Raw genomic sequence first — 25,312 nt, 5'->3', positions numbered from 1 at the left:
CCTCCAATTTTGCCCAACCCTTTATAGGATATGTTTCGATTAAGTTTCCATATTTCAAAACTGTTACAACTAAAACAAAAACAAAAACAGTAGATATTACGTGACATAATCGTTTCATAGTTGAGTTTGCCACATCGACTGCCAGTGTATGTAGCTGTTAAGGTGTACATGAATGCATGTGCTAATAATAGTCAAACACGTGAGAACAAAAGTGTTCAATAGCGGGCGTGTTCCAAACCATCGTGTAACTTGCAACTTTGTTTTTGAGACAGCAAACTGTGTTGAAAGTAACTATACGTTTTTTCTTTAACGTGGATAATGTAGAGGCACGTTGATATTTAACTATATTACTATTGCTCAAAATTGTACGAGAAGTCTGGTAGGCGGTGTGTCAGAAAAAATGCACTGTGTCATACCCGTCTTTTTTATAGTTCTTTAGCGAAATTTCTCATTTATAGCGGAAAAAACGCAACCGTGAAGCGGAAACGCAATCATTTTTCGTCGGTGGTGGCGTTGTTAAATATTTCTTACAAATCCAATGTTTACGTATCTTATTTTATTAATTATTATTACTAATATCTAGTTACAGATAGTAAAGCGGGCGTGTAACTTGCACATTTATATCACATTTACATTATTTCACAAATTTTCAAAGCAGAATTTATACCTGATGTAACAGTTTTGCCTAACGCCCTCAATCGATCGCAATAGCAGTTCAAATAGAAAATATAACAACGAAGTAGACAATAGTATTCTTTCTTTCAAATATCATCTGCATATTATGAAAATATGGTAGTTTCTAATTGGTTTAGTCTGGTTATTGCAGAAATAGATCCTAGTTACGCGAATTAAGTCACTGGTTAGTCCATGAGCATGCAAGGAATACAAGTATTTTTTTTCCGATCTACACATTATTTCCTATTTTTGGCTATTTTCAGTCATTTTTTTTATTTTTATTTAATTTAACTTTATTCATTTTTTTTATTTTCAAATAAACCAAAAAAAGGCTTGTAAGCAAATTCATATCATGAATTACCTGTAAAAGGAAACCATACTTGAGTTTAAAAAACGAAATACTTTTACGCAACGACCTACTTTCCTCTGAGGGCGCTTTACCTTACAAAACAGCTGATGGGACAACGCTCAGGGCATGGGATCCTATCATATATGATAGGTATCTAGACTCTCCGATAATGGGACACGATCAAACATAGATCTGTGGACCAAAGTGCAAACGCAGTGCACGTTGTCTACAACCGGTAACACCTTTGTGGACAACATCAGACAGGAGCAATGATTTCCGTGGACGCGATGGAGTGGTTTGCGCTAATCGAACACGTTATTTTGACGGTGTTTATGATCAGTCTAGTCAGTGTATTTGTATCCGAAGGATGGCCAGGAATTGCGAGAATAACGTTGATATTTCTGAAGACCTTACCTGGCTTTCAACACACGGTCGACATGTTTGTTAAGCGCGAAGTGAATGATTTCGTTAAGCAGTTACGCGAAGAAGGCGGCAAGTCAAAAAAAGAACTCGAGAAGACACCGCCAAGAGTTACTCTGCCCGAGAAAGGTACGTGTTGAACTGTACAAGGTGGACAGTTTTCAGAGATCGTGTAAAGAAACAGAAACGTATCTTCCGGCATTGTTGCGTTACGATAGTTTGTTAACAGGTCGGTTGGCTGCCGAAGTCCACCAGGAAATGATGACATAAATGGTTACATATGTGAGTTTGCTACTACGATTCATGAAATTAACCTGACACAGTTTCAACAATATTTCCTGCCACGTCGGCAGCCAACCGAATACTTGAAACGTTAAGTCTCTATAGCCCTTGCCGTTTCCTAGTAGAACACGTTCGTTGACCTCCATTTTGATTATCATTCAGTCATCGTCTGACGTGTTGCTTACTTGGACTCGTGGGCAAGGTCAATCACAGCAGGAATGTACATGACTGTTATCTCTGGATGGGATATACCAATCAGCGAAATAGGAGCTTGACTCGTTGACCTTTGAACCCTAGTCGACTTACATTAAAAAAAATCGAGGTGGTGAGGAAAATTGCAGCAGGAAGAATTGGGAACAAAATTGTTAATTAAATAGCAAAATATAATAAAATAGAAGACCATTTTTTATTGCCCCACTGTAACATCTTTAAGGGACGACGTCAAAAGATCGATGTCGGATAAAAAACTTATTTCCTTTAGTTTGGGGGTGGGGGGTTTTAACCTCAAAAAGTTTCCATCCTACAAAAACGATTTTATTTTTTAATGAAGTGTAAAAAATCTTGGAGTATTTGTAGTTCGTTTTTTTTTTTCTATCCAATCATTGACAGAAATAACCGAAAAGGGAAAAAATGGTTTGGTTCGAGTGTAAATCTGTGCGCCAAATGAGGTGCATTTGTAAAATCTTTTTACACCCACCCGACAACCAACTGCTATGCAATACTACTGTCAGATTATCAATTTGTATTTAGTGGTGAATGTAGTCTGACGCCATGACCAATATTTATCAATTAAGTTTCAGTGGGGGGTAGGGGGGTTTGGAAAAAAACTAAAGGAATTAAGTTTTTTATCCGACATCGATCTTTTGATATCGTCCCTAAATAAGTAAACCTTCATGACTGGACATTTTGAAATGCTATTATAGAAGGTATGTAATGGTAATCTTTAGTGTCAAACTGCTCAGCTCCAACCTAATTGGTTCAAAAGTTGTGACGATTCGATACTGGTAGTACATGTAGTGGTACATTGTGAAGTATAACATTTAGTTTTTGATGTTTTTTCTAAAGAAGTTTCTCTGTTAGCAGGTTGAACGCATATGTACCTTGCCAATCGATATATTTACCGGTACCACTATTTACGCAGTTTGTTTATTTCAGGGCTGCATACTTGACAATACATACGAGTCTCGTACGCCAAACAAATTCAAATTCAAACAGAGGTTGTTCAGAGATTTTGTCGATGTAGTACTAAAATAAAATTATTATGTGGTTGCCGAGTCCCCCGAAATACCATGCCAAGTGAATTCAAATAATATTAATATTGACGCAATAAATTCTAACTTATATCAAGGACTTGGCATAAACTGTTATGATCAATGATTATTACCTTCACAATATTTTTACAGGGTGACACTTATCTGACCTGATGTTACTTTGCATCATGGGGTTTGGCTGACATAAAGTGATAATATAGAAATTAAAGATCTGAAACCTGCATTTATAAATAAAACACAGAGCAGGATTGAATAGCGCCACCAATATCATGAGAAAATCTGTCTCCTATTACTGTAAAATACTTTATTTTAGCTGGAATTTATTTTCACTGAAAAGACTTTTTGTGTATTTTGTGCAGAATTTATTTTCACTGATTTTTGACAAGTTGATTGTAAAATAAAGGAAAAAAAGGTATATTCCCTGGATCTTATTTTCACTAAATTGATCCTTCAGCAAAAATAGTGAAAAATAATTCCAAGCGAAAATATGGTATTTTACAGTAACCTACTATCCCAACTAGATTGAGTGAGCAATAGAACTGAATTTTCAGAAGCCCTCCCCCATTTAATATCATTCACTAAAATTTTTATTTTACATTAATACAGGGCACTTGTTTTAGCTACTTTTTTAAAGTGGCCGATTCGACAGGCTGAACATGAAAAACGTTTATTGAGCGTAAACTACATAGGTGAATTATTGATGTACATTTTTGTGATTATTCCAGGTATCTCAGCTGATATACTTCGCGAGGAGATGACAAAAATAAACAAAAACAAAATAAAAACCGATGCAGGGAAAATATTTGCTTTGGTTTACACAATGGATGATGATAACTTCAAACTACAAAAAGACGCTTATGATATGTTTACTCAGAAGTCTGGTGTGTCGGTGAAGCACGATGCCTTAGTTAAGGAGTTCCACCATGCGTTCATGCATGAAAACGCACTTAATCCGATGATGTTTCCAAGTCTTAGGTAGGCAACACGACAGATTATTATTATTCATTTTTCCTTCAAATGAAATCCTGAATTTCATTTCAGCAATAATATCAACGAATATAGACTTGCTTGCAAAATAAATATAAATTGCGTAAACGAGGGGTGAACGCGAAAGTCATGTGACCACGAAATCCCAACAGACTTGCCATCAGTGTAAGGGCCCTCACATTACCGGCCAGATTGGGGCTTGTAATGATTTACATGTCTAATATGTTTCAACCAATTAGAAGACAGGCTAATTAACATATCAACTGAGACCCCGGAAACCATACACACTTTCTTGGATAAACTTAGATCCCGAAAACTTTACCTACTTTCTCATATCGGAATCGAATATGCCATTTTATTTTAGATTGAATTTGAAAAAAAAAACGTGCAATGTTATCAGGAGATGTCCGGTGTATGTTATGATCCGTGGTTCAGCTGCTCCACCCACCGTATGACGTATATGCAAATTTACAAGCCCGAATCTGGCCGGTAATATGAGGGGGCTCACACTGATGGCAAGTCTGTTGGGATTTCGCGGTCACATGACTTTCGCGTTCACCCCTAGTTTACACAATTTATATTTATTTTTCAAGAATTTGTCATCGAAATCGCAACAGACTGCAAGCAAGTCTACAATGAATATAAAATACATTGTTTATTTAACTGCAACCATTGCTCTTTAATACCAGTAATATATTGATTAATCAGAGTAGGAAATATACAACAACCTTGAACCCATTTTCATCATAGACGTTTTGAAACTGAAATCGTCAGTATGTGTGCGGATATGCTAAACGGTGATGAGAAAGTTGTGGGATCATTGACTTCTGGCGGGACTGAAAGTATTCTGATGGCAGTGAAAACTTACAGAGACAGAGCGAGAAAGTTGTATCCTGATATAGTACATCCTGAAATGGTTAGTATCATTTGCATATTGGTGAATTAGCCAATCAAGTAGGTGTTAATGCAGCATTTAAATATTATTAGCCAGTCTGAATTGTCTGATGAGGTCGTCTGGCGAATCAGAATATCTGTCATTGGCTCATTTGCATATTATTATATGAGGTCATCTGTCCAATAAAGAATAACTGTCATTGTCTCATTTGCATATTATTATATTATCATCTGCCCAAAAAGTATTGTTGGGGCAATCAGACTCATTATCAATTACCACACATGATAATTTGACACATTTTAATACACTCATGAAATTCACAAACATGTTTAAAATTAAACTTCTTTACAGAAACAGTAACAGTATTACAAATGTTACTCAGTACAAAAGGTTTATTATATTTCAAGTACATAATGTAGTCTGTATAATCTGAACTAACTAGTTGTTAATAAAAGGTAATTTTATATAAAAAAAACTGAATAATCCAAAAAAGTAGACAGATAAATACAAAATAATAATAAATAATAAATGGAAATGGTACCTATACCTACACAATCTAATTGTTCTTAGTGACATCATTGTATATTTCCAGGTTGCACCAATCACTATTCACCCAGCGTTTGAAAAAGCAGCGCATTACTTTAACTTGACGATTGTTCATGTACCAATTGATGATGATTTTAGAGTCAATGTAGATAAGTATAAGCAGGTAAGTTTATTTATGATGGATATAGGCCTTTGCACTTCTTAACGTTTTGTGTGCTTACATGTGCACAGTGACAGGTTAAGGATAATTCCTTTGCACTTGAAGATGAAATATCGATGTTGTTTGCTGCTGTTGTTATTACATATTACATATACATGTAATGCTACATTTACACGACAGCATTTTATTGGAGCCCTATGACTTGAGCTGGCTCAAGCTAAGTTTGGCTATAATAAGAGTGGGGTTGGGCCCCGACATGGCCCAGATCATGTATATGCATCAGGGCTAAACTATCGGGCCGAAATCACACCCTCAATCGTCTTCTTCAGGTAACCTCTCATTTCAATTATGGCGGAAACATCGTTTGTAATTTTGTGCAATTTCTGGCTTGACAAAGAGTTACAAGCCCTAATATCTATCTAAGAATAAAGAAATACTGCGATAGATTGATAGCTCAACAGCAAACAAAAAAAAACTTGAAAGAACAACTCAACAGATCCAATGAAAATTGAAGACATTTTTTAAAGACACCAAATAAAAATCGTAGAAGCAGTCACGGTACGGCGACGTGTTCCTACTAGGTTTAGGTTGACAATTGTTCATAATTACAAGATGGTAATTTTGCATGACAATTTAATAGCTTAAGCATATAGGCTGTAAAACATGTAGCGTATTTTAGCTGCAGTGTATTCTATTCATATCTAAAATATAACACTAATGCATTGTCTCAGACTCATGACTGTTTTTTCTCCCAGCTTAACAACATCGTGCCATGTGAAGAAACAACAACATAAGCATGACATGAAAATCGTTTTCATACTAAGTATTTGAGGGTGCTCTGATCGGCTGAATTGAACTCGGACAGATCTTGGCTTTGTTCACTCCCCAACCATGTAAATGCATTGGAGATAATTTCCTGTTAAGCGATGAGAGGAACAGTAGTTCGGCTCCGACAGTATACTGCCGTGTAAACGTAGCAAATGTTACTAAAACATTTTTATTAGCAATGTTGTCACAGCAGATCCTCTGTTAACTTGAGTGACATTCGCATGCTGATTGCCAACAACTGAATTCTGATATAATGATATGCTTTAATTGTTTTGCTGTAATGAAATAACAAATAAGCATACTAACATGATGCAAATAAATAAAATGAAGTGGTATAGGATTATTATTGCTTACTGAATGGGAGTCTACAAGGGTCACAAGTCCCTTGTTTATTTCATGCCATTTATACACTCCCATATTTTATTTTTAATTGAAAAAAACAACAACAAAATAAAAAAAGAGACTGCATGCAAGACTAGTACTGATTGTGAATGATGTTTATTTCTCACAGGCTGTTACAAAGAACACTGTAGCATTATTAGCCTCTGCAACCCAGTACTGTCATGGTGTTGTGGATCCTATAGAAGAAATTGCTGCCATAGCAACGGAAACGGGAATTCCCTTCCATGTGGATGCATGCTTTGGAGGATTCATGTTGCCATGGTAATGAGATTATATTAACTATTTTTTTTTTTTGAGTGACATATAGTTTAAGTTAGTGAGATTAAATATTTTTATTTAATACTTGTATTTACATCTGTATTTAATTTTTATTATTTTTATTCTAGAACTGTTTTATAGAAGTACATACTAGAATTTATGGTTGGCAAAACGGGAAAGATAAACTCAGATCAAACTGCATACAGTGTCTGAGTTACCATAGCAATTGGAAACTATCAGGGATTGTATAAAATAATTTATTTGATTTTCAACAGGGTAGAGAAACTTGGATATCCGGTTCCTAAGTTTGATTTCAGACTTGATGGGGTCACGTCTATGTCAGCTGATTTACATAAATATGGGTATACTTCTAAAGTAAGTTTAAACCGTCACAATCGGCATGAAGCACGTATTCAAATATTTTGTAAACAAACAATGTATTTTGGACATGTTTTATACAGTACAGTCTTATACTCCCATGCTGGTTATGCCTTTTCATAGAAACCTTCAGTTTGTAGTCCCCGTTCAGGCTTCGCCTGAACGGGGAATACTAGTTTTACTTTCTTTCTCATTTTCAAGTTGCTGCAAGTTATCTCTCACATTTTCTCAGAGACTCTGCAGCAGATGTCAATGAAACGTGGCAGGTTGATGAACAAGTCTGTGTTACATATGCACGTAATTTTTTTTTCCAGATCTGAAAATCCTAAGTGGGTCTTTTCCATGATTTTCATCCAAAATTACCTCTCTCTACTACACTGACAGAGCAACTGAGCATGCTCAGAATAATTGATTCTGTTAAATTCAGATTCAGATTCATAAAATCCTGATTTCTGATTCACAAGTTTTTAACCAAATGTATTTAATCGATAGTGTATACTTTTCAGAACTCAGAACCAACTTTGCAGAACCTCAGAACCCAATTTCTAAATAGCTTCCTTATCATCGGAAGTCATCTTTTAGGTTATTATTAATATGACCACACCCTACCAAAAAAATATGCAAATTAGCTAAATCCAGTTATTTCCTTTGATCTCAGCAACCATTGAGCCGATTTTGTTCATATTTGGTAGGATTGAGTAGATGTGCTTCTGACAGTAATGGCCACCCCCTCCCAAAAATATGCAAATTAGATCAATGCAGTTATTTGCTGCTACAAACCATGTTGATTTTATTTATATTTGGTATGGTTACACCTTGACACAAGTAGATGTGCTTCTGACAGTAATGACCACATCCTCCCAAAATTATGCAAATTAGATCAATGCAGTTATTTGCTCTTATCCCAGCAACCATTGGGCCAATTTATTTCATATGTTGTAGGATCTCACCTTGAAATGAGTAGATGTGCTTTTGGCACTAATGACCACTGCCTCCCAAAAATATGCAAATTAGATCAATGCAGTTATTTGCTGCTATCTCCACCACTATGCTGTCAATTTTATTCGTATTTGGTACATCTTATCCCAGCAACCATTGGGCCAATTTTGTTCATACTTGGTAGGATTACACCTTGGCACGAGTAGATGTGCTTTTAGCAATAATGACCACATCCTCCCAAAAATATGCAAATTAAAACAATGCAGTTATTTGATCATTGATTTGACCCAGGTCCTGGTAATATACTAAGACCTTAATTAACAAAGAAGTCATGTACATCAAGGTTCACTCAGATTTATGAATGCAGTTTCTTGAGCAAGTATATATGTATGACGAATAGTTTTGTTGCACTTAGTAGATTCTGAAAATGGGTCAGTGGAAGTTTTTAGTTGTCAGTACAAAACTAGATTATGGGAAATCACTTCATGATGAGTTGTACCCACATAGAGTACATATTCATTCATCTGTTTGCAGATGTCCCTTGTACTACTTTATAATCAAATAACGAGGACTGTGACATTCATGTCTTGTTAATAAGTATCATTGTCAAAAGTAATCATCAGTAAGCCTATGCTATTTAGCAGAAAGCTTATGCTAAGAACATTATAGTTCTGCTAATTCAGACTTTGAAACCTGGCTTTCTCTATAAATTTCCTATATGAAATTAATGCATTATTTCTGTGTTTATTAAATGTTTTGTTTAATTCATTAGGGATCTAGTGTTGTTCTGTATAGAAATGCAGAGATACGCAAGTACCAGATATTTGCATATGGTGGTTGGCCTGGGGGGCTTTTTGGTTCCCCTAGTATGGCAGGAACAAGACCAGGTAACTTTTAGCATCAGAATGATATGTTTAAAGTATATTTAAGCTGGTGTTAATGAATTGTCCTGTAATGTGATTTTTCACCAATTTTGTTTAGATATTTTTCCCGCCCAAATTTCATTGCATTATTTTTAAATATTTTTAATTTTTTGTAAAATTGTCACTAAATTTCATCATCATTTGAGTCCATAAGGACAGTTTCAGATATTGTTTTTAGTTTTTGACCAAAATATTTGTGAATTTATATCAACATTTTATATGGGGAGGAGAAGACTGTATACAAACATTTTGCCAAAAGTTGACAACGGCGCACAAAGGGTTAACTCAATTTGTTGTTTGTGTTGCCTAGGTGGAAACATTGCGGCATCCTGGGTTGCCTTGAGACATCTTGGCAAAGATGGTTATTTAAAGATGGCAAAATCTTTAATGAAGATTACAAAGAAACTAACGGATGGAATCAAAAAAATTCCAGTAAGATAATTTACCTTTCCAATGAGGTGACCTTTTTGTAAGAGACAAGTTTTGAGTTATAGCACCATCAGTTAATTTCCATGCAGGAATTGGGACCTGTTTTCTCAGTTTTCTGATGAGTTACTAAATCAACCCCCCCTATGCCGAAAACATTTTTTCACCAGAGCAGGAGAACTCAAAACTTGTCGTTTAATTAAAATGTTCCCAATTTGTTTCGACAGTAGTATAGAAGTGTCTAAAATTATTTATTAAACCGGTTAGATGGATTTTGAAATTTCCCATTGCAAGACTATTTTTTCCACACAAATTTGTAATTTAATTTTTTTTTTAAATTTACTGTTATTTTTGACATATAGGTTTCCAAGGGGTTGATGAACATATTTAATAATGTAGTAAACGTGATAATGTTCTCAAAATAGTAATTACTTGATTTGACTAAGGGTGGATTTTTTTTTACTACTGTAAAATACTTTATTTTTGCTGAAATGAATTTTTGCTGAGAAGACATTTTTGGTGCTTTGTATGGAATTTATTTTCACTGATTTTTGACATAGGAATGTAAAATATAGGAAAAAAGGTACCGGTATATTCGCAGGATTTTATTTTTACTGAATCATTCCTTCAGTAAAAATTAATTCCAAGCGAAAATAAAGTATTCTACAGTATTTACATAAATATATAAAATGGTATTTTATTTGTTGTGGACAACATATTATTAATTTTTCAAGAAATTGCAAACTATTTTGTTTATCACTAGGGTTTGAAAATTCTTGGCGACCCTTCTATGACGTGCTTTGCCATTGCTGCTTCTGATCCATCACTTGACCTTTTGGCCGTAGCTGATGTCATGGAAACCAAAGGTTAGTAAAACCAACAGAATATTAATTTATGTTATTATACATCTGTCACCGTAACACCATAAGTTACAGCATGTCGTAATTTTGCAGTATTTTACGAGGTATTTTCATCCTACCATATAAGGAAATGCAAATTCCAAATATGGAATGATTTGGCGCGTCGTCCTCCAATAAAAAAAGAAAGAAAAAACGGCTGCCACCAGGGTTTGACGGACTCCACACAAGGAAATTCACTGATTCTGTTCTAAACTTTTTGGATTTCGGCATTCCCATGATGTATCCTTTGAAGGATAAGATGTATATAATAAGACAGTACAGCAGAAGTATCGGCTGACGTGCAGTAGACGTCCATGCGATGGTGTACTGTCTGAGTGTATACTTTGAGGTATCCTCGTAATAGCCTCATATTCATACTAGTTTTAATGATGCACCGAGTACCTATATCTTCAGGTCTATCATACACAGAATATTTGAAGCTAATGCACGTTAGACGTAAATTGCCGCTGAGAACTTACTGAAAGCAAGAGAACAGTGCTGCTCAACTAACGTTTCATTTTCTTTCATCTTATCACCGCTGTTACCATGGTTACCCAAGACATTAAAACTGTAGTAATAAATGGGGGAGAATATTTGAGAGGCAAAAACAAGTCACTTGGCTTTCCTGCTTCCAACAAATCTTCGTAGATATTTCTGCGTCTATTATCGTTATGATTCAGTATTCAAAATTCCGAGGCAATCATTGTTATCATTGTAAAGGTAACATTTTGCACACCCACTTAAAGATTAGCATTTGCAATTCATCTGAGGTTCTCGCTGATTTGCACAACTCCTAATTAATGTCATCTCACCATGTCCTGTTTTGGCATGCTCCTTGTTGTACTTATCAAAACAGTCAAAGTGTTTCAGCCAATGACATACTAATTAAACCTCTCAATTTTTTTTAATGATGTATTTATACATAATCAGTTGCTAGGGGTTGCTGAGTACCACTTTGTGCATAGATTCCAATGTTATAAAACACTGTAATCATAGGCAAGTTTTATAGCAAATATTAAAGGTGAAGGGATCAGTGCTTAGACCTATATGTACTGAGACACCAGTGACTAAATTTACCATGCCATACATGTACACTACATTTTTTTTGTGACTGGTTAACTAGACTAGACTAGACTAGACTAGACTAGACTAGACTAGACTAGACTAGACTAGACTAGACTAGACTAGACTAGACTAGAATAGAATAGAATAGAATAGACTAGAATAGACTAGAATAGAATAGAATAGAATAGAATAGAATAGAATAGAATAGAATAGAATAGAATCACTTTGTACATGTTATTTGCATACAGGCTGGAAGATGGAGAGACAACAGTTTCCTACCAGTATACATTGTACAATTCTGCCACAACATTTATCGATAGCCGACCAACTATTGGCGGACTTTGCTGATGCAACTAAGAAGGTCTTGGTAAGATTATGTACATTGTTCGTACTGTCGCTTAGATTTTCAATTTCTTTTGTTTTACCTGGTGATGCCCTCTAGTAAAATTGTGCGTATTGTCTTTTGTTTTATCCGATCAAGTTGATAATGCCCTCCAGTGAAATTGTGCGTATTGTTTTTTGTTTTACCCGGTCAAGTTGATGATGCCCTCTAGTGAAATTCCGTGTATTTACTTTTGTTTTACCCGGTCAAGTTGATGATGCCCTTTAGTGAAATTGTCCGTATTGTTTTTTGTTTTACCCGGCCAAGTTGATGATGCCCTCTAGTGAAATTGTGCATATTGTCTTTTGTTTTACCCGGTCAAGTTGATGATGCCCTTTAGTGAAATTGTGTGTATTTACTTTTGTTTTACCCGGTCAAGTTGATGATGCCCTTTAGTGAAATTGTCCGTATTGTTTTTTGTTTTACCCGGTCAAGTTGATAATGCCCTCTAGTGAAATTGTGCTTATTGTCTTTTGTTTTACCCGGTCAAGTTGATAATGCCCTCTAGTGAAATTGTGCTTATTGTCTTTTGTTTTACCCGGTCAAGTTGATAATGCCCTCTAGTGAAATTGTGCTTATTGTCTTTTGTTTTACCCGGTCAAGTTGATAATGCCCTCTAGTGAAATTGTGCTTATTGTCTTTTGTTTTACCCGGTCAAGTTGATGATGCCCTCTAGTGAAATTGTGCGTATTGTCTTTTGTTTTACCCGGTCAAGTTGATAATGCCCTCTAGTGAAATTGTGCTTATTGTCTTTTGTTTTACCCGGTCAAGTTGATAATGCCCTCTAGTGAAATTGTGCTTATTGTCTTTTGTTTTACCCGGTCAAGTTGATAATGCCCTCTAGTGAAATTGCGCATATTGTTTTTTGTTTTACCCGGTCAAGTTGATAATGCCCTCTAGTGAAATTGTGCTTATTGTCTTTTGTTTTACCCGGTCAAGTTGATAATGCCCTCTAGTGAAATTGTGCTTATTGTCTTTTGTTTTACCCGGTCAAGTTGATAATGCCCTCTAGTGAAATTGTGCTTATTGTCTTTTGTTTTACCCGGTCAAGTTGATAATGCCCTCTAGTGAAATTGTGCTTATTGTCTTTTGTTTTACCCGGTCAAGTTGATAATGCCCTCTAGTGAAATTGCGCATATTGTCTTTTGTTTTACCCGGTCAAGTTGATGATGCCCTCTAGTGAAATTGTGTGTATTTACTTTTGTTTTTTCCGGCCAAGTTGATGATGCCCTCTAGTGAAATTGTCCATATTGTCTTTTGTTTTACCCGGTCAAGTTTATGTTGCCCTCTAGTGAAATTGTGCGTATTGTCTTTTGTTTTACTCAGTAAAGTTGATAATGCCCTCTAGTGAAATTGTGCTTATTGTCTTTTGTTTTACCCGGTCAAGTTGATAATGCCCTCTAGTGAAATTGCGCATATTGTCTTTTGTTTTACCCGGTCAAGTTGATGATGCCCTCTAGTGAAATTGTGTGTATTTACTTTTGTTTTTTCCGGCCAAGTTGATGATGCCCTCTAGTGAAATTGTCCATATTGTCTTTTGTTTTACCCGGTCAAGTTTATGTTGCCCTCTAGTGAAATTGTGCGTATTGTCTTTTGTTTTACTCAGTAAAGTTGATGATGCCCTCTAGTGAAATTGTGTGTATTTACTTTTGTTTTTTCCGGCCAAGTTGATGATGCCCTCTAGTGAAATTGTCCATATTGTCTTTTGTTTTACCCGGTCAAGTTTATGTTGCCCTCTAGTGAAATTGTGCGTATTGTCTTTTGTTTTTTCCGGCCAAGTTGATGATGCCCTCTAGTGAAATTGTCCATATTGTCTTTTGTTTTACCCGGTCAAGTTTATGTTGCCCTCTAGTGAAATTGTGCGTATTGTCTTTTGTTTTACTCAGTAAAGTTGATAATGTTCTCTAGTGAAATTGTGTATATTTTTTTGGTTCTACCAGGTCAACTGTATGTTTGCCTCTAGTGAAATCATGTCTGTTTACTTCTTAGAATATCATAGAAATGAATTTTGTTAACTGCTGATACACATGTTGACTCTTCAAATCGTTTTTCCAACCACTTTTTGTTTTCTAGAATGGAGAAGTTAAAAGCTTACCAAGTGCTTCTTCAATGTATGGTATGCTGGCTAAGATTCCTGATAAAGCCATCGTCAATGACGTCATTGTCGAATTCTTCAGTGAAATTTACAAGCAGTAGGTGGCAATGCCAGCAGCAGATGAAAGCTTCACACTAATTGGCCATTGACATTGCATGTTGACAACGAATAAACATACTCTTTGATTTATTTAGATATTCTCGTATACTGCTTTGCCATGGTACACTCTGGTCTAAGATTTAATTTCTTCCATTGAATCAGAATACGAGTAAGAACGCCATAGATGGGCTAAACTTTTCACCACCAGATTTTCCCATCCAAATTTGTCTGCACCGTTTTCTTATGTTCTTCAATATTTCTGGAAATGAACCATAATTTTTTTGAGCCAACAGACAAATTTTCAGTTTTTGGCTATTTTTGTCCCAATGTTCTGAAGGAAAGTCTGACTATTTTGTAAATTTGTTTTGAAAAGAAGGAACTGGTGGGGAAAAAGCTAAACTTATTCATGTTGTTTATATTTTCATTGACTTGGCTTACTACAAGTATAAACTATATTGTTGATAGAATTTTATGGGTGTGAACAAAAATATTGTTTTGAAAATAATTTGTTTGGACATAATAATTTTTTTGAGGGTGCAGTGTAATTAGAAATATTATAAATCTAACACCAAAAACAATAGAATTGACTGTATCTGACCTCCTAAAAACGTTCTTTTTTGTGTTTTTTATAAACTACGTCACCAACATGGTCATCTATGGAAATCAGATGAGCAGTACAATACCTACTCTAGTAATTTTTTCAAATTGAAAACTGGTCAAACTATGTACAACTAAGGTTAATTCAAGATCAAGTTCTGTTTCCAAATGTTTTTTTTTTTTTTTTCACTAATCACATGTAATAATGTTGTAAGGTTTCAGGAAATTCCTGCCAAGACTGATAGGCCCCACAGAGTTAGAATTTAGTTTCTCCTAAATGTAAAATCATAATCTTAAAATCCTGGGGCACATGTTAGTTATGATAAAGTGTGGCTCCATTGTAGCAATCTTACGAATTCACCAACCAATGCACCTCCTTTCCTTTACTTGGAACCGATCAATCTACTTGTAAAAGCAGACATCCCTCTTGTCCAAATCTGAGCGATGTTTTGACGACACTGTCTCGATTTCATGCATAATACGGAATCTCAAGAAGCTTGGAAAGTGGTGTATTGGCCATTTTTCACAACATTCACTGATTAACACTTTAAATCATAGTTCTACAGCCACTGTCGATGTACTGTAAAACATGTTGAAAAAGTGACATGCAATTTAAGCAAATTGTGGTGAAATGACGTAATAGCGAAATGTTGATTTAGCGAATATCTTGCCAAAACCAATACGCAATTATCACCTCCATACAAGCAAAGAAAAACTGTCAAGTGTAATAAGGAAGCGCTCAAGATTACGTTTTCTGTGTTGCTTACAAAGTGTGTGTGAAGAAAAAGAAGTTGTTTGGAGCCATTTTGAATTTTAATAAAGTCATTAGCAACATCTTGAATTAGCGAATCAGTTCTCTCACTAAAAAGAGGTGCTCACGAAAAAGACATGTTTTACTGTATTTTGCCAGAGTATGCAGCTGAACAAATGACTAGAATAATGCAATAGATAATATTTATTAATTGTTAACACAGATATTGTACAACAGAATAACACATTAAACCCTGACCCCCACTTTTGTTTCACTGTAAATGCTTTTACACTGAAGGGAATCATGCGACTGGAAGTTCGCTGTTAAGAACACCGAAAAGTTTCAAAATAACCACAGTAAACATTAAATTTAAAACAAAATAATTTTAGAAAAAAAAACACCATCGAAGGCATCATATTTTAAGTTATTGTACAATTACCAGTACAGAAGAAAAAAAACATGTATAAGCAAAAGTAAAAGTAAATTCAGAGAAAAATTATAAACGTAAAGTAAATCAGACTACAAGTTTTTTTTTGTATTTTTATCACAGGTAAAAAAAAGTCACCTGTACAGATTGCACGAAGCACCCATAAGACCAAATTTAGTCTTATTTGTTACGATAAAAAAATTGTCTTAACAGCTGATGACAGAAATGATTCAATGAAACACCATATTATTTCACTTATAAAACAATTTTATGAAAATTATGCATGTAAGCACACATGCTTCCAATTTTGAGACACAGAAAGACTTTCACCGAGTGCGCAGGAGTGCAAGAGAATGGATGTAAATTTCACATCATATTTGTAATCAACTGACGTCTGCTTAAAACAAAACAGATTAAATACATAAAGTTCTAATGATTTTGTTAAAATGAATTCCAGTGAAATGAGAATACCCCTTTGACGTAAAAAGCCGTCAAAATCATGCCAAGTGTGACGGCCACAGGACTTTTTTTTTACCCTTCAAATAATGTTCCCTCTCTGCGTCATCGCATCCACTTTTATTCGAAACGTTGCACGCGATGACAGGAAAGAATGGAACATGATTTGAATTGCAAAAACAAGTCTCGTGGATGACGCTCTTGACAAGATTTCATCGGCCAATTCATGCAGAGTCTCTTAATTTTATACTGTATTGATTCAAGTAAAGAAAAGATCATTTATATTTGCTGTATTAGAAGCACATCTCCAACATGCAACCTCAAGAATGCAGTTTTGGTTGAGTTTAAAGTTCAACGAACTCTTAGTCATGCATTCACCACCTGAAATTATGGTACTGTGTTTGCATGCACAATTGAGAAGTTCTATTGTAATGATGTAGCATACGATAAAGTTTTCGGCCATGCATGTTTCTATTAGAAATGCACTCAATAATAGAGAAAATATATTTTTGAAAATTTCAAGATGATAACTACTGATGAAAATTGCAAAACAAATAACTGGATAACTGTTTCGGCAAAAAATTACAATGGCCCAAATCACTAAGGAAACACGAAAGTGATCTTACCAAATTTCTAGAAAAAAAGTAAAATAAACGTGTAAACAATTCCACAACATTTGGTAGATAGACATATATATTAAGTTTGTTATAAAAACTTCAAATATTAAAGATATTTTGCTTGGTTGAAGCTCACTTTGGTCACAGACCAAATCAGACCCAAGGGACAAACGAATCTTCGTATTTTGGGAAGAAACTGTATTCATCGTAAGCTGAGAGGCACTGTGAAAAAAAAAAGCTCACAAACTGGACAATCACAACAACAAAATATATACAAGCAATGCAACAAAAGTTTTGTTTTGACCAAGACTATCATTTATATGTTTCATATCTTCAAAGATAGACATATCTTGGTTTTTTGGCACATTGGCGAATCAATCGCACAGCAAAGTATTTTGATTACCTTGAAATTAATAATCAGGAAAAGCAAATAACATGGTTCAATACCTATATGTATAATACTAATCTAAGGGTGTTGGGTGGAGAATATTTCAAATATTCGTTCTGTGGATACATATATAGGACCTTTAAATGATGCACAATACAACTGTAAAAAATATAGTCAATAAAAAACGAAAGATATCAAAATTCTGGTAACCATAGTGACCAGCTGTCTTAGTTTTCAACATAATTAATTTTAGGTGTGTGCAATTGAAAAATTAATTGTTGTACATGCCAGGTTAGGCAAAAAAAATGATGTGTGGCTGGGCAGTTCATGAATTGATTCAAAAGGTGCTGCTCACAACTTTTTTTCTTTGGTTTCTGCCTAAAATATTGTAAAAAAACGAAAAAAACTGCACCACTTGTGTTATCAGTAGTAAATAGAATCAAGGGTGGATAATGATAAGGGTTGTTGTTTGTCAACGATTGCATTGATCTCATGTGTATTGTTGAATACTACAATGTTTTGTTTTACTCTGATGCTGGCTGGCAGGCATGAGTGATTACCGCTAAAGTTAAGTGCCAATCTGAGTTGTCACAAATACTGTATGCCGTGTTTAATTTCAGTGTTTTTGATATTTTGAGCACATTCACTGGGTTTTGAAATTTATTGAATTGCAAAATAAGCTGCGAGTTATATTCTACATGTTCAAAGGAATTGAATTGAAGTGCTTCGATCATTTGAATTTCATGTAAACAAACCATGTTATGTACATTATGGGTTCTATATCAAACATGCGTTGCACGACGACTCAAACGATTTAAGTGCATGTATTAATTGGTAATATGATTTTGTGAGTTGGTGTTAGTGACTTTTGTGAAATCCTGTTTTGGTAACTGCCATAAAATCCTGAAATCGCAAAATTTCAATATCAAGAAGATGCACACAACGGTCATTTGCGTCCAATAGAACACAATCACGTGAACAAAATTTGCATACAAACAACATGCAAGATATATTTCAAATCTCTGGCAGTAATCACATATGCCCGGGTCAAGAAATATATTTGGTGGAACTCTCCAGCAGTAAATCATCACTGAGGTATACATGGGTACAGAAGCTGCCATTTTATAAATGGGACTTTGTCAATTGCTAAATACCGGTATCTTTATCCACAAACATGAAACAGTCAACTGTCCTAAAAAGACTTCAAAAGCAACAAAAATATATATTTTTTATAAGCTCACAAAAAAAATTAATATTAATAAGAGCAATCATGCTCAGTCAGGCACAGCCATCAAATCAAATATCACCCGCCCCCTCCTCCTCACCAACTTCCTCTAAGGAATTACTTTCATGAAAATGACAACACTATACATGTATTAACATTTGTGCCCAAGAAAGAAGAACATTAAACCCAACACACAAACGGGTAAATATGTTCTTTGAGCGATGGTGAATATTAACGCCCATATTTTGGATGTAATATTTTTATAACATGCCGCTCAACATGACATTAAAACAATCACTGCCATCAAGAGTTAACAACATACAAGCGAATACACCGCCATCTTGAACAACAAATTCACCGCGTAGCAACAGTTCATACAACAATCAATACAAGCAGTACTGGACGGCGATGTTCTAATAACCCATGCATCGAATTTGTGTGAAAGTGAAGGCATGTAAATCCATTGGTACATTAAGCATACTCCAGGCAGGTGTTAATTTGAAGTATTTATTTTTTATCTTTAGAAGCATTTAGTTTATTTTTCTTCGATTTACTGTTAGGTTGCATGGCACTTTGTGGGCGATCGTTTTCAACCTCCGTGAGTGAATTACTACCAGTTGTGCTGCTATCGCTGAAACTACGTATCGACGTACTGTCCCCACACGGCTTTCTCAGCGAGCCTTCGATTACGTGCTCATTAATCGTTACATTTCCTTTTCTTGAGAAACTAGTTTTCTTAAATAATCTGTTTGTATGTACTCTTGTTTCCTTGCTGCCTGTAGATTCCACACTGTTTTGGCGTTCCTCCTGTAGTTTATTTTCTTCTATATTGTGGTGTTGGGGTTCTACCACGCTACTAGTCCCACTGCTATGTCGAGATTTGCTTACAACATCAACGTTAACTTCTAATGGAGTAGGCACAATGTTTCCTTGACTACTAGCACCTGAAAAGAAAAAAGTGAAGTTACAGTATTTGCTTGAGAGTTTTCACCACCAGACTTTCTTGCTCAAATTTTTCTGCCCTTTTTTTCTTATATTCTTCAATATTTCTGGAAATGAACCCTAATTTTGGATCCAACAGACAAAATTTGAGTAAATTTTCAGGTTTCACTCAAAAAATTTGTCTGTTTTTTTCTCAATCGTCTGAAGGGAAGTGCAGACTATTCACCACCAGAATTTGGTGCTGAAATTTTTTAGCATTTTTTTTCTTATATTCTTCAATATTTCTGGAAATGAACCCTGATTTTGGAGCCAACAGACAAAATTTGAGTGAATTTTCAGGTTTCACTCAAAAAATTTGGCTTATTTTATCCCAATCTTCTGAAGGAAAGTGCAGACTATAAATGAGACTATTTTGTGAATTTCTGAGAAAAGAGAACTGATGGTGTAAAGGTTAAACAATTTTGTTAGGAAGGAAAATAATTTGTGACATAATTACTTCCTTTCGACTTGCAAGATAATTTCCTAACTTAAATTAGCTTAACGTATCTTGTACTAAATTTGACATATATCAGTAAGTTGATTGCTTTTGAGTGAAAAGCAACAATCCTATGGTATCAGGTTTGAATTTCATGAAAAATTATTCACATAATGAAGTACTGTCAATGATTTAATTATTCACTACCTTTTTAATTTCACTGTTGAGTGGAATTCCCTAAATTAAATTCATGCAAACATGTACAATAGCAATAGAATTTAGTGTTTCACTGTCAAATTCCTGAACCTAGTAACAACGCTGAAAATATAAAAAAGTGGAATTAAATAGTCATTAAAAATTAAAGCGAGGGAGTCATCACCTGCACCGGTGTCAGATGGCCATAGCGCGTTTATTGTTTACAAACAAGCATCTACCCATGAGCCTCTGCATTTTTAGCACGTGTTATCATCGCTTGGGACTCAGTGTGTGTGTGCAGGTGATGACCTTCTCGCTTTAATGCTTTTACAATAATTAGCGTGGTAAAATAAATACATAGTTATGGTAGTCATAAGAAATCCACATCAGAAGTGACTTGCTAATAGCTGGAAAGTACCAAGCATTTCCTTAGATTCACCAAATCGCAGGCATGATGCTTTGTTTCACAATCGAAGATGAACCAAATCACAAAACCAATATTCAATGTGAAGCAAATTCCATTAATGTTAGTCTAAGATGCACACCAGACTCTTGGATTGATTTCTGTACAGCCATTTGTCCCACCCCTCAGAATTACTGTATATAAAAGTACTGTACTTGTATTGCCAATGCATTTCAGTCAACTTCAAACTTTGAAGGTTAGTTATGTTTAAAGTGGAAGGGTCATCTGCGCATACTTTAAATGGTCGTAGCCTGTCATTGTTTACTAACAAGCGTCTACACATGAGCCTTCGTGGTTTAGCACGAGTTGCGCTTGGGACTCAGTTCCTGCGTGTGTGCAGGCGACGACGAACCCGCTTTTAAATACACACCCAACGCAGAAACGAAATAGCCATGCATAACAGAATTTATCATAGTGATGACAATAACTTGGTCAATAAGCAATGAAATACGTTAGATTTCAAACATAACTCACAAATGCCATGATAACTTTCAGATTGTTTTTTTGCAAAGTTACTAAAAATTAAAAAGGGGTTTCATTTCAAGTAAATTTTCCAAATACATGTAATGTCACAAGACAAATTTGTTGAGGTCAGGAATTTTTTAGCAGAGAACTAGGGAGTCTTTATTAACCCACTGGGTGGCATCATTTTTCAAACCAAAGTTAGTATGCAGCAGTTTACCTAATTGGTTTGATAATTTTGGATCAACTGGCATAAAATATTGTGAAATGTTGTTATACTATAATCTTAAAATCTTTCAAGATATGTAATAACTAAACTTCAGGATGTTGCATCACTCTTATTAAAAGGATCCGATGAAAAAGAGCTTGGCTGTTAATTAAGAAAGAGCTTTTTTGATTTTATAGAACCCCTAGGTATATCTTATTTTTCAATGAAAAATCATAAATTGAAGATACTTAAAAACAGTGGTCAAAATTAACAACATGCTATGTCATGATGACTCAATTTGCATATTTTCATTTTTTTAATCAATATATCACAGTCAAGTATGAAATAATTTTAGAACATCTTTAGATGCTTAATAGTCATCTACATAATACTGAACACCAAAATAATGGTCACAGAAGATTTCATGATCAATTAAATATTCAAAGCACCATATCATCTATTGATATGCAAATTAGTGTACATCTGACATCAAACTGATTAATCAAACTACTCAGGCACTCATCAGATCCTTTCACTTTTTTCAGAGATTGTAAATGTGGTATACATGGAAAATCAGTGATTTTTATTAAATTTATCCATTCTAAAGATTTCACTATCTGAATGTAAAACAACATTCTGGTGGAAATGCTGAAATAGACATTAAAAAAAAGTTTCTGTAAAATTACTAATTTTCACTGTATTAAAATTTTACTGGTTTAGCATTTCAGCCATATTTAGTGTGTTTTAAATTCATGGTTTTATCATTTAGATAATGTGTTCTATGCTTAATTTTACATATTCACTGGGTTTTAATTTAGCGCATTTTCCAGTCAGTGAAATAAGCAAAATTAAAACATAGTGAATATGTAAAATTAAGCATAGAACACATTATCTAAATGATAAAACCATGAATTTAAAACACACTAAATATGGCTGAAATGCTAAACCAGTAAAATTTAAACACAGTGAAAATTAGTAATTTTACAGTAACTTTTATTTTAATGTCTATTTCAGCATTTCCACCAGAATGTTGTTTTACATTGCACTGTTATATTTCTCATGTTTTATTCTACATTTTCCAAGAAAAGAAAATTGTAGTATCCCTTTTAATTTCTTCACAGTACTCATTTGAAATTTTTTTTTTAACCGGGGAACAGGGGCGCAGTACCCTGACACTCTCGGCTGGCGCCCTCTTACTGATTGAACTTTCAAGTCATAAATATATTTCTTGAGCACTTCCATACAACATGAAATCTTTCTCAAATATATTTTTCTCCATGAAAACTTCCCAGCAACACCAGCTGAAATACACTAAAATTACTCGAAAAATATTTCAATTGCGATAGATACACCATTAAAACAACGCAAAAAAATTCCGATTGCTTGGAATTTATTGTCACTGATTTTTCATGAGTTTAATGTGGAATATAAGGAAAAAAGTATATTCGCTGGATTTTATTTTCACAGAATCATCCCTTCAGCGAAAATAAATTCCAAGCGAAAATGAAGTATTTTACAGTATATAGATAACTAAGGAAATCCCCAGAACCTGGTTGTGTCGTTGAAGGAAATATGCATATTACCTATCAGGTAAGTAATTAAGTTGGTGGTTGGTGTCCCTTAAAGACTGGCATTCGTAGCCGTAGCAACCGTATAAATTGTCTTTTGATCATTCATTGCAAAACATACTTTTGAAAAACAAATACAGCAGGTTCAAAACTGTAAGCCAGTGAAAAATTCTGGGTAATTTACAGTATTGCGCACATCTCATGATGTGCTTTGTATGTGTGATTTTTATACAATTGGTCATAGTATGTTATATAGAGACATTTAAAAAAAAAAAGATATTGGACTTGAAGTGATGGTTGTCACATTGTCAGTTCTTTTAAACTTTCAAAGGTAATGTGCTTGTCAACAAAACAGAATCAATCTGCTCTGAAGTGAATAAATGTCAATCAACCAGTCAAAAAAAACAACAGTAAAGTCTATGCATAAAGTACAGTCCCATCCTAGGCAACCAAACAGACAAGTCTTTTGTATGTACACTTTTCTGTGTATCCACAGTAGATTTCAGCTTTATTGCTGTCCATGTCCATTTATTATAAACATGTTAAGATGTTTGTTTCATTGTCTCTTCCCAGTGAAAAAGAACAACACGAGTGTTTTAGTTTTGTTTTACTTCCACTGTCAAATGTATGACGGACAGCAAATCACAGTGGACGTCATTTATTATCTTTATTCAAGTTTATAAATATATTTCTTATTTCTTCTTAAGAGTTATTCAATTACAGTATTATTACACCTTGATATCTTGTTACCTCAAACCCCTGAGCACCACCGTCAACTCCAGCCACATAATAGTTTTAATTATTGGTATAGGCTGTTTGTTTTTTCCACAGAAAATGTTGACGAAAATTTTATTTTATTTTTATTGAAAACTGGAAGCAATGTGGTATTTTGGGTCCAAAATTAAGATTGAATTCTGTAAAAATTCTAAAAAATGAGAAATTTACTCAATTTTGAGCAGGGAAAAATTAGGCACTACAAGGTTGCATGTAATCACCATTAGTCCAGTAAACTAGTTTTAAATGTTTCAGCTCCAAACCCCCTCATAAATATAGTTTTATATTACAATTTATGCTTAAAAAAAGTAATAACATGTTATAATATTAGTTTATCATTTCTTTTATATAAAGCAATGCGATAAAGGGTTAATAATGGTGGTTTTACAACAACACAGCAACTTGGTAAAGAAACAAAGGTAGGACTATACATTGTTAAAATGAATTAGGTGCAGAAGGTGGCAACATTAAAGACTAAGAAAACTGGAAAAGTGCAGGATTTACATAATATATACAAACAATAGTAAAAAGGATATTACAATTTATCCAGACAAATGTACCATCACAATGAAGTTGACAAATTCTCACACGACCGTACTTGCTCTATTGGAAGGCATCTCCAAAAAAGTTCACAATCAATTTTTATCTTTTAAAGTTGCCCTCTTAGAGTATTCATAGGGATTTATTAGGGTTTAAAAAGTATATTGGGGGGGGGGGGGGGGTAGGATTCAACAGGATTCTATTTTTTTTTTAAATCAATACTACCAGGTAACAGTAATTTGGAACAGAAATAATTTAAAGTCAACTACATAAATTACTTTGTAAGTTCTCTTTATTTTTTTTTATTAAATTGGTAATTATATCAGACACAGTGAAAACATTTCAATTTGAAGGTTTATTTTATATTTCCCACAATTCGCACAATAAACACTCGCTGGCGAGCATTTCGGCCTTCTATTTGATTGTGGGCTCAAATATGTATTATTTTGCTAACACTTTTGAATTAGTGTTCAAACACATACAAATTCACAAAAATTCGTTTCTGTTCTGAATAACCACAAGGTAATAATTCAAAACAAGACATAATACATGTAGTGGTGAATCCTATTGTTTTCCCACTAATGATCCCTCATCCAATAATACTCTATGAATGCTTTCAGACTGCAACATTAACCTGTGACCCATTTTGACCATCGACGCAAGGGCAAGCACTACTAACAGAGAAAATATGGTAGATGAAACTTTTTCAACTAACTAAAACATGACAGCACACTTCACTTTCATTTCACCAAAAAACTTGATTTTGTTTTGATTCTTAAAAACCCAGTAGATAACCATTTGGACATTGCTGCTATGCCTTATGATACTTTGTGAATTGGAATTGTTTTCAATTCCAAATACTAATTGTTCAATCTATAAAGATTTAGAACGGTTTTCTTCAAACCCACTGCTGGTATCTGTATGAAAAATCTTTCCTAGAAGTAT

General features: G+C 34.4%; 2 protein-coding genes across 2 annotated transcripts in view; one reads left to right on the top strand and one right to left on the bottom strand.

Moving 5' to 3' along the window:
* Nucleotides 1-1,109: 1,109 nt before the first annotated feature.
* Nucleotides 1,110-15,717, top strand: LOC100370334 (sphingosine-1-phosphate lyase-like). The gene is made up of 11 exons (XM_006825392.3): nucleotides 1,110-1,573; nucleotides 3,723-3,972; nucleotides 4,735-4,900; nucleotides 5,472-5,588; nucleotides 6,925-7,076; nucleotides 7,349-7,448; nucleotides 9,163-9,277; nucleotides 9,624-9,745; nucleotides 10,503-10,605; nucleotides 11,952-12,070; nucleotides 14,159-15,717. The coding sequence occupies exons 1-11, from the start codon at nucleotides 1,294-1,296 to the stop codon at nucleotides 14,279-14,281; spliced, it is 1,647 nt and encodes a 548-aa protein (XP_006825455.1). The 5' UTR covers nucleotides 1,110-1,293; the 3' UTR covers nucleotides 14,282-15,717.
* Nucleotides 15,718-15,816: 99 nt separating this feature from the next.
* Nucleotides 15,817-25,312, bottom strand: part of LOC102808206 (E3 ubiquitin-protein ligase RNF19A-like) — a 37,595-nt gene continuing 28,099 nt past the window's right edge. Inside the window, exon 10 of the mRNA XM_085508043.1 lies at nucleotides 15,817-19,684. Within this exon, the coding sequence (XP_085364169.1) occupies nucleotides 19,248-19,684 (437 nt within the window). The 3' untranslated portion in view covers nucleotides 15,817-19,247. The remainder of the gene's footprint in view (nucleotides 19,685-25,312) is intronic.

The sequence above is a fragment of the Saccoglossus kowalevskii genome, chromosome 14 (genome assembly GCF_978046115.1).
Source record: "Saccoglossus kowalevskii chromosome 14, keSacKowa6.1, whole genome shotgun sequence".
Lineage (NCBI taxonomy): Eukaryota > Metazoa > Hemichordata > Enteropneusta > Harrimaniidae > Saccoglossus > Saccoglossus kowalevskii.
Note: the sequence above shows the minus strand (reverse complement) of the source record. Positions and strands in the feature narration are given on the sequence as shown.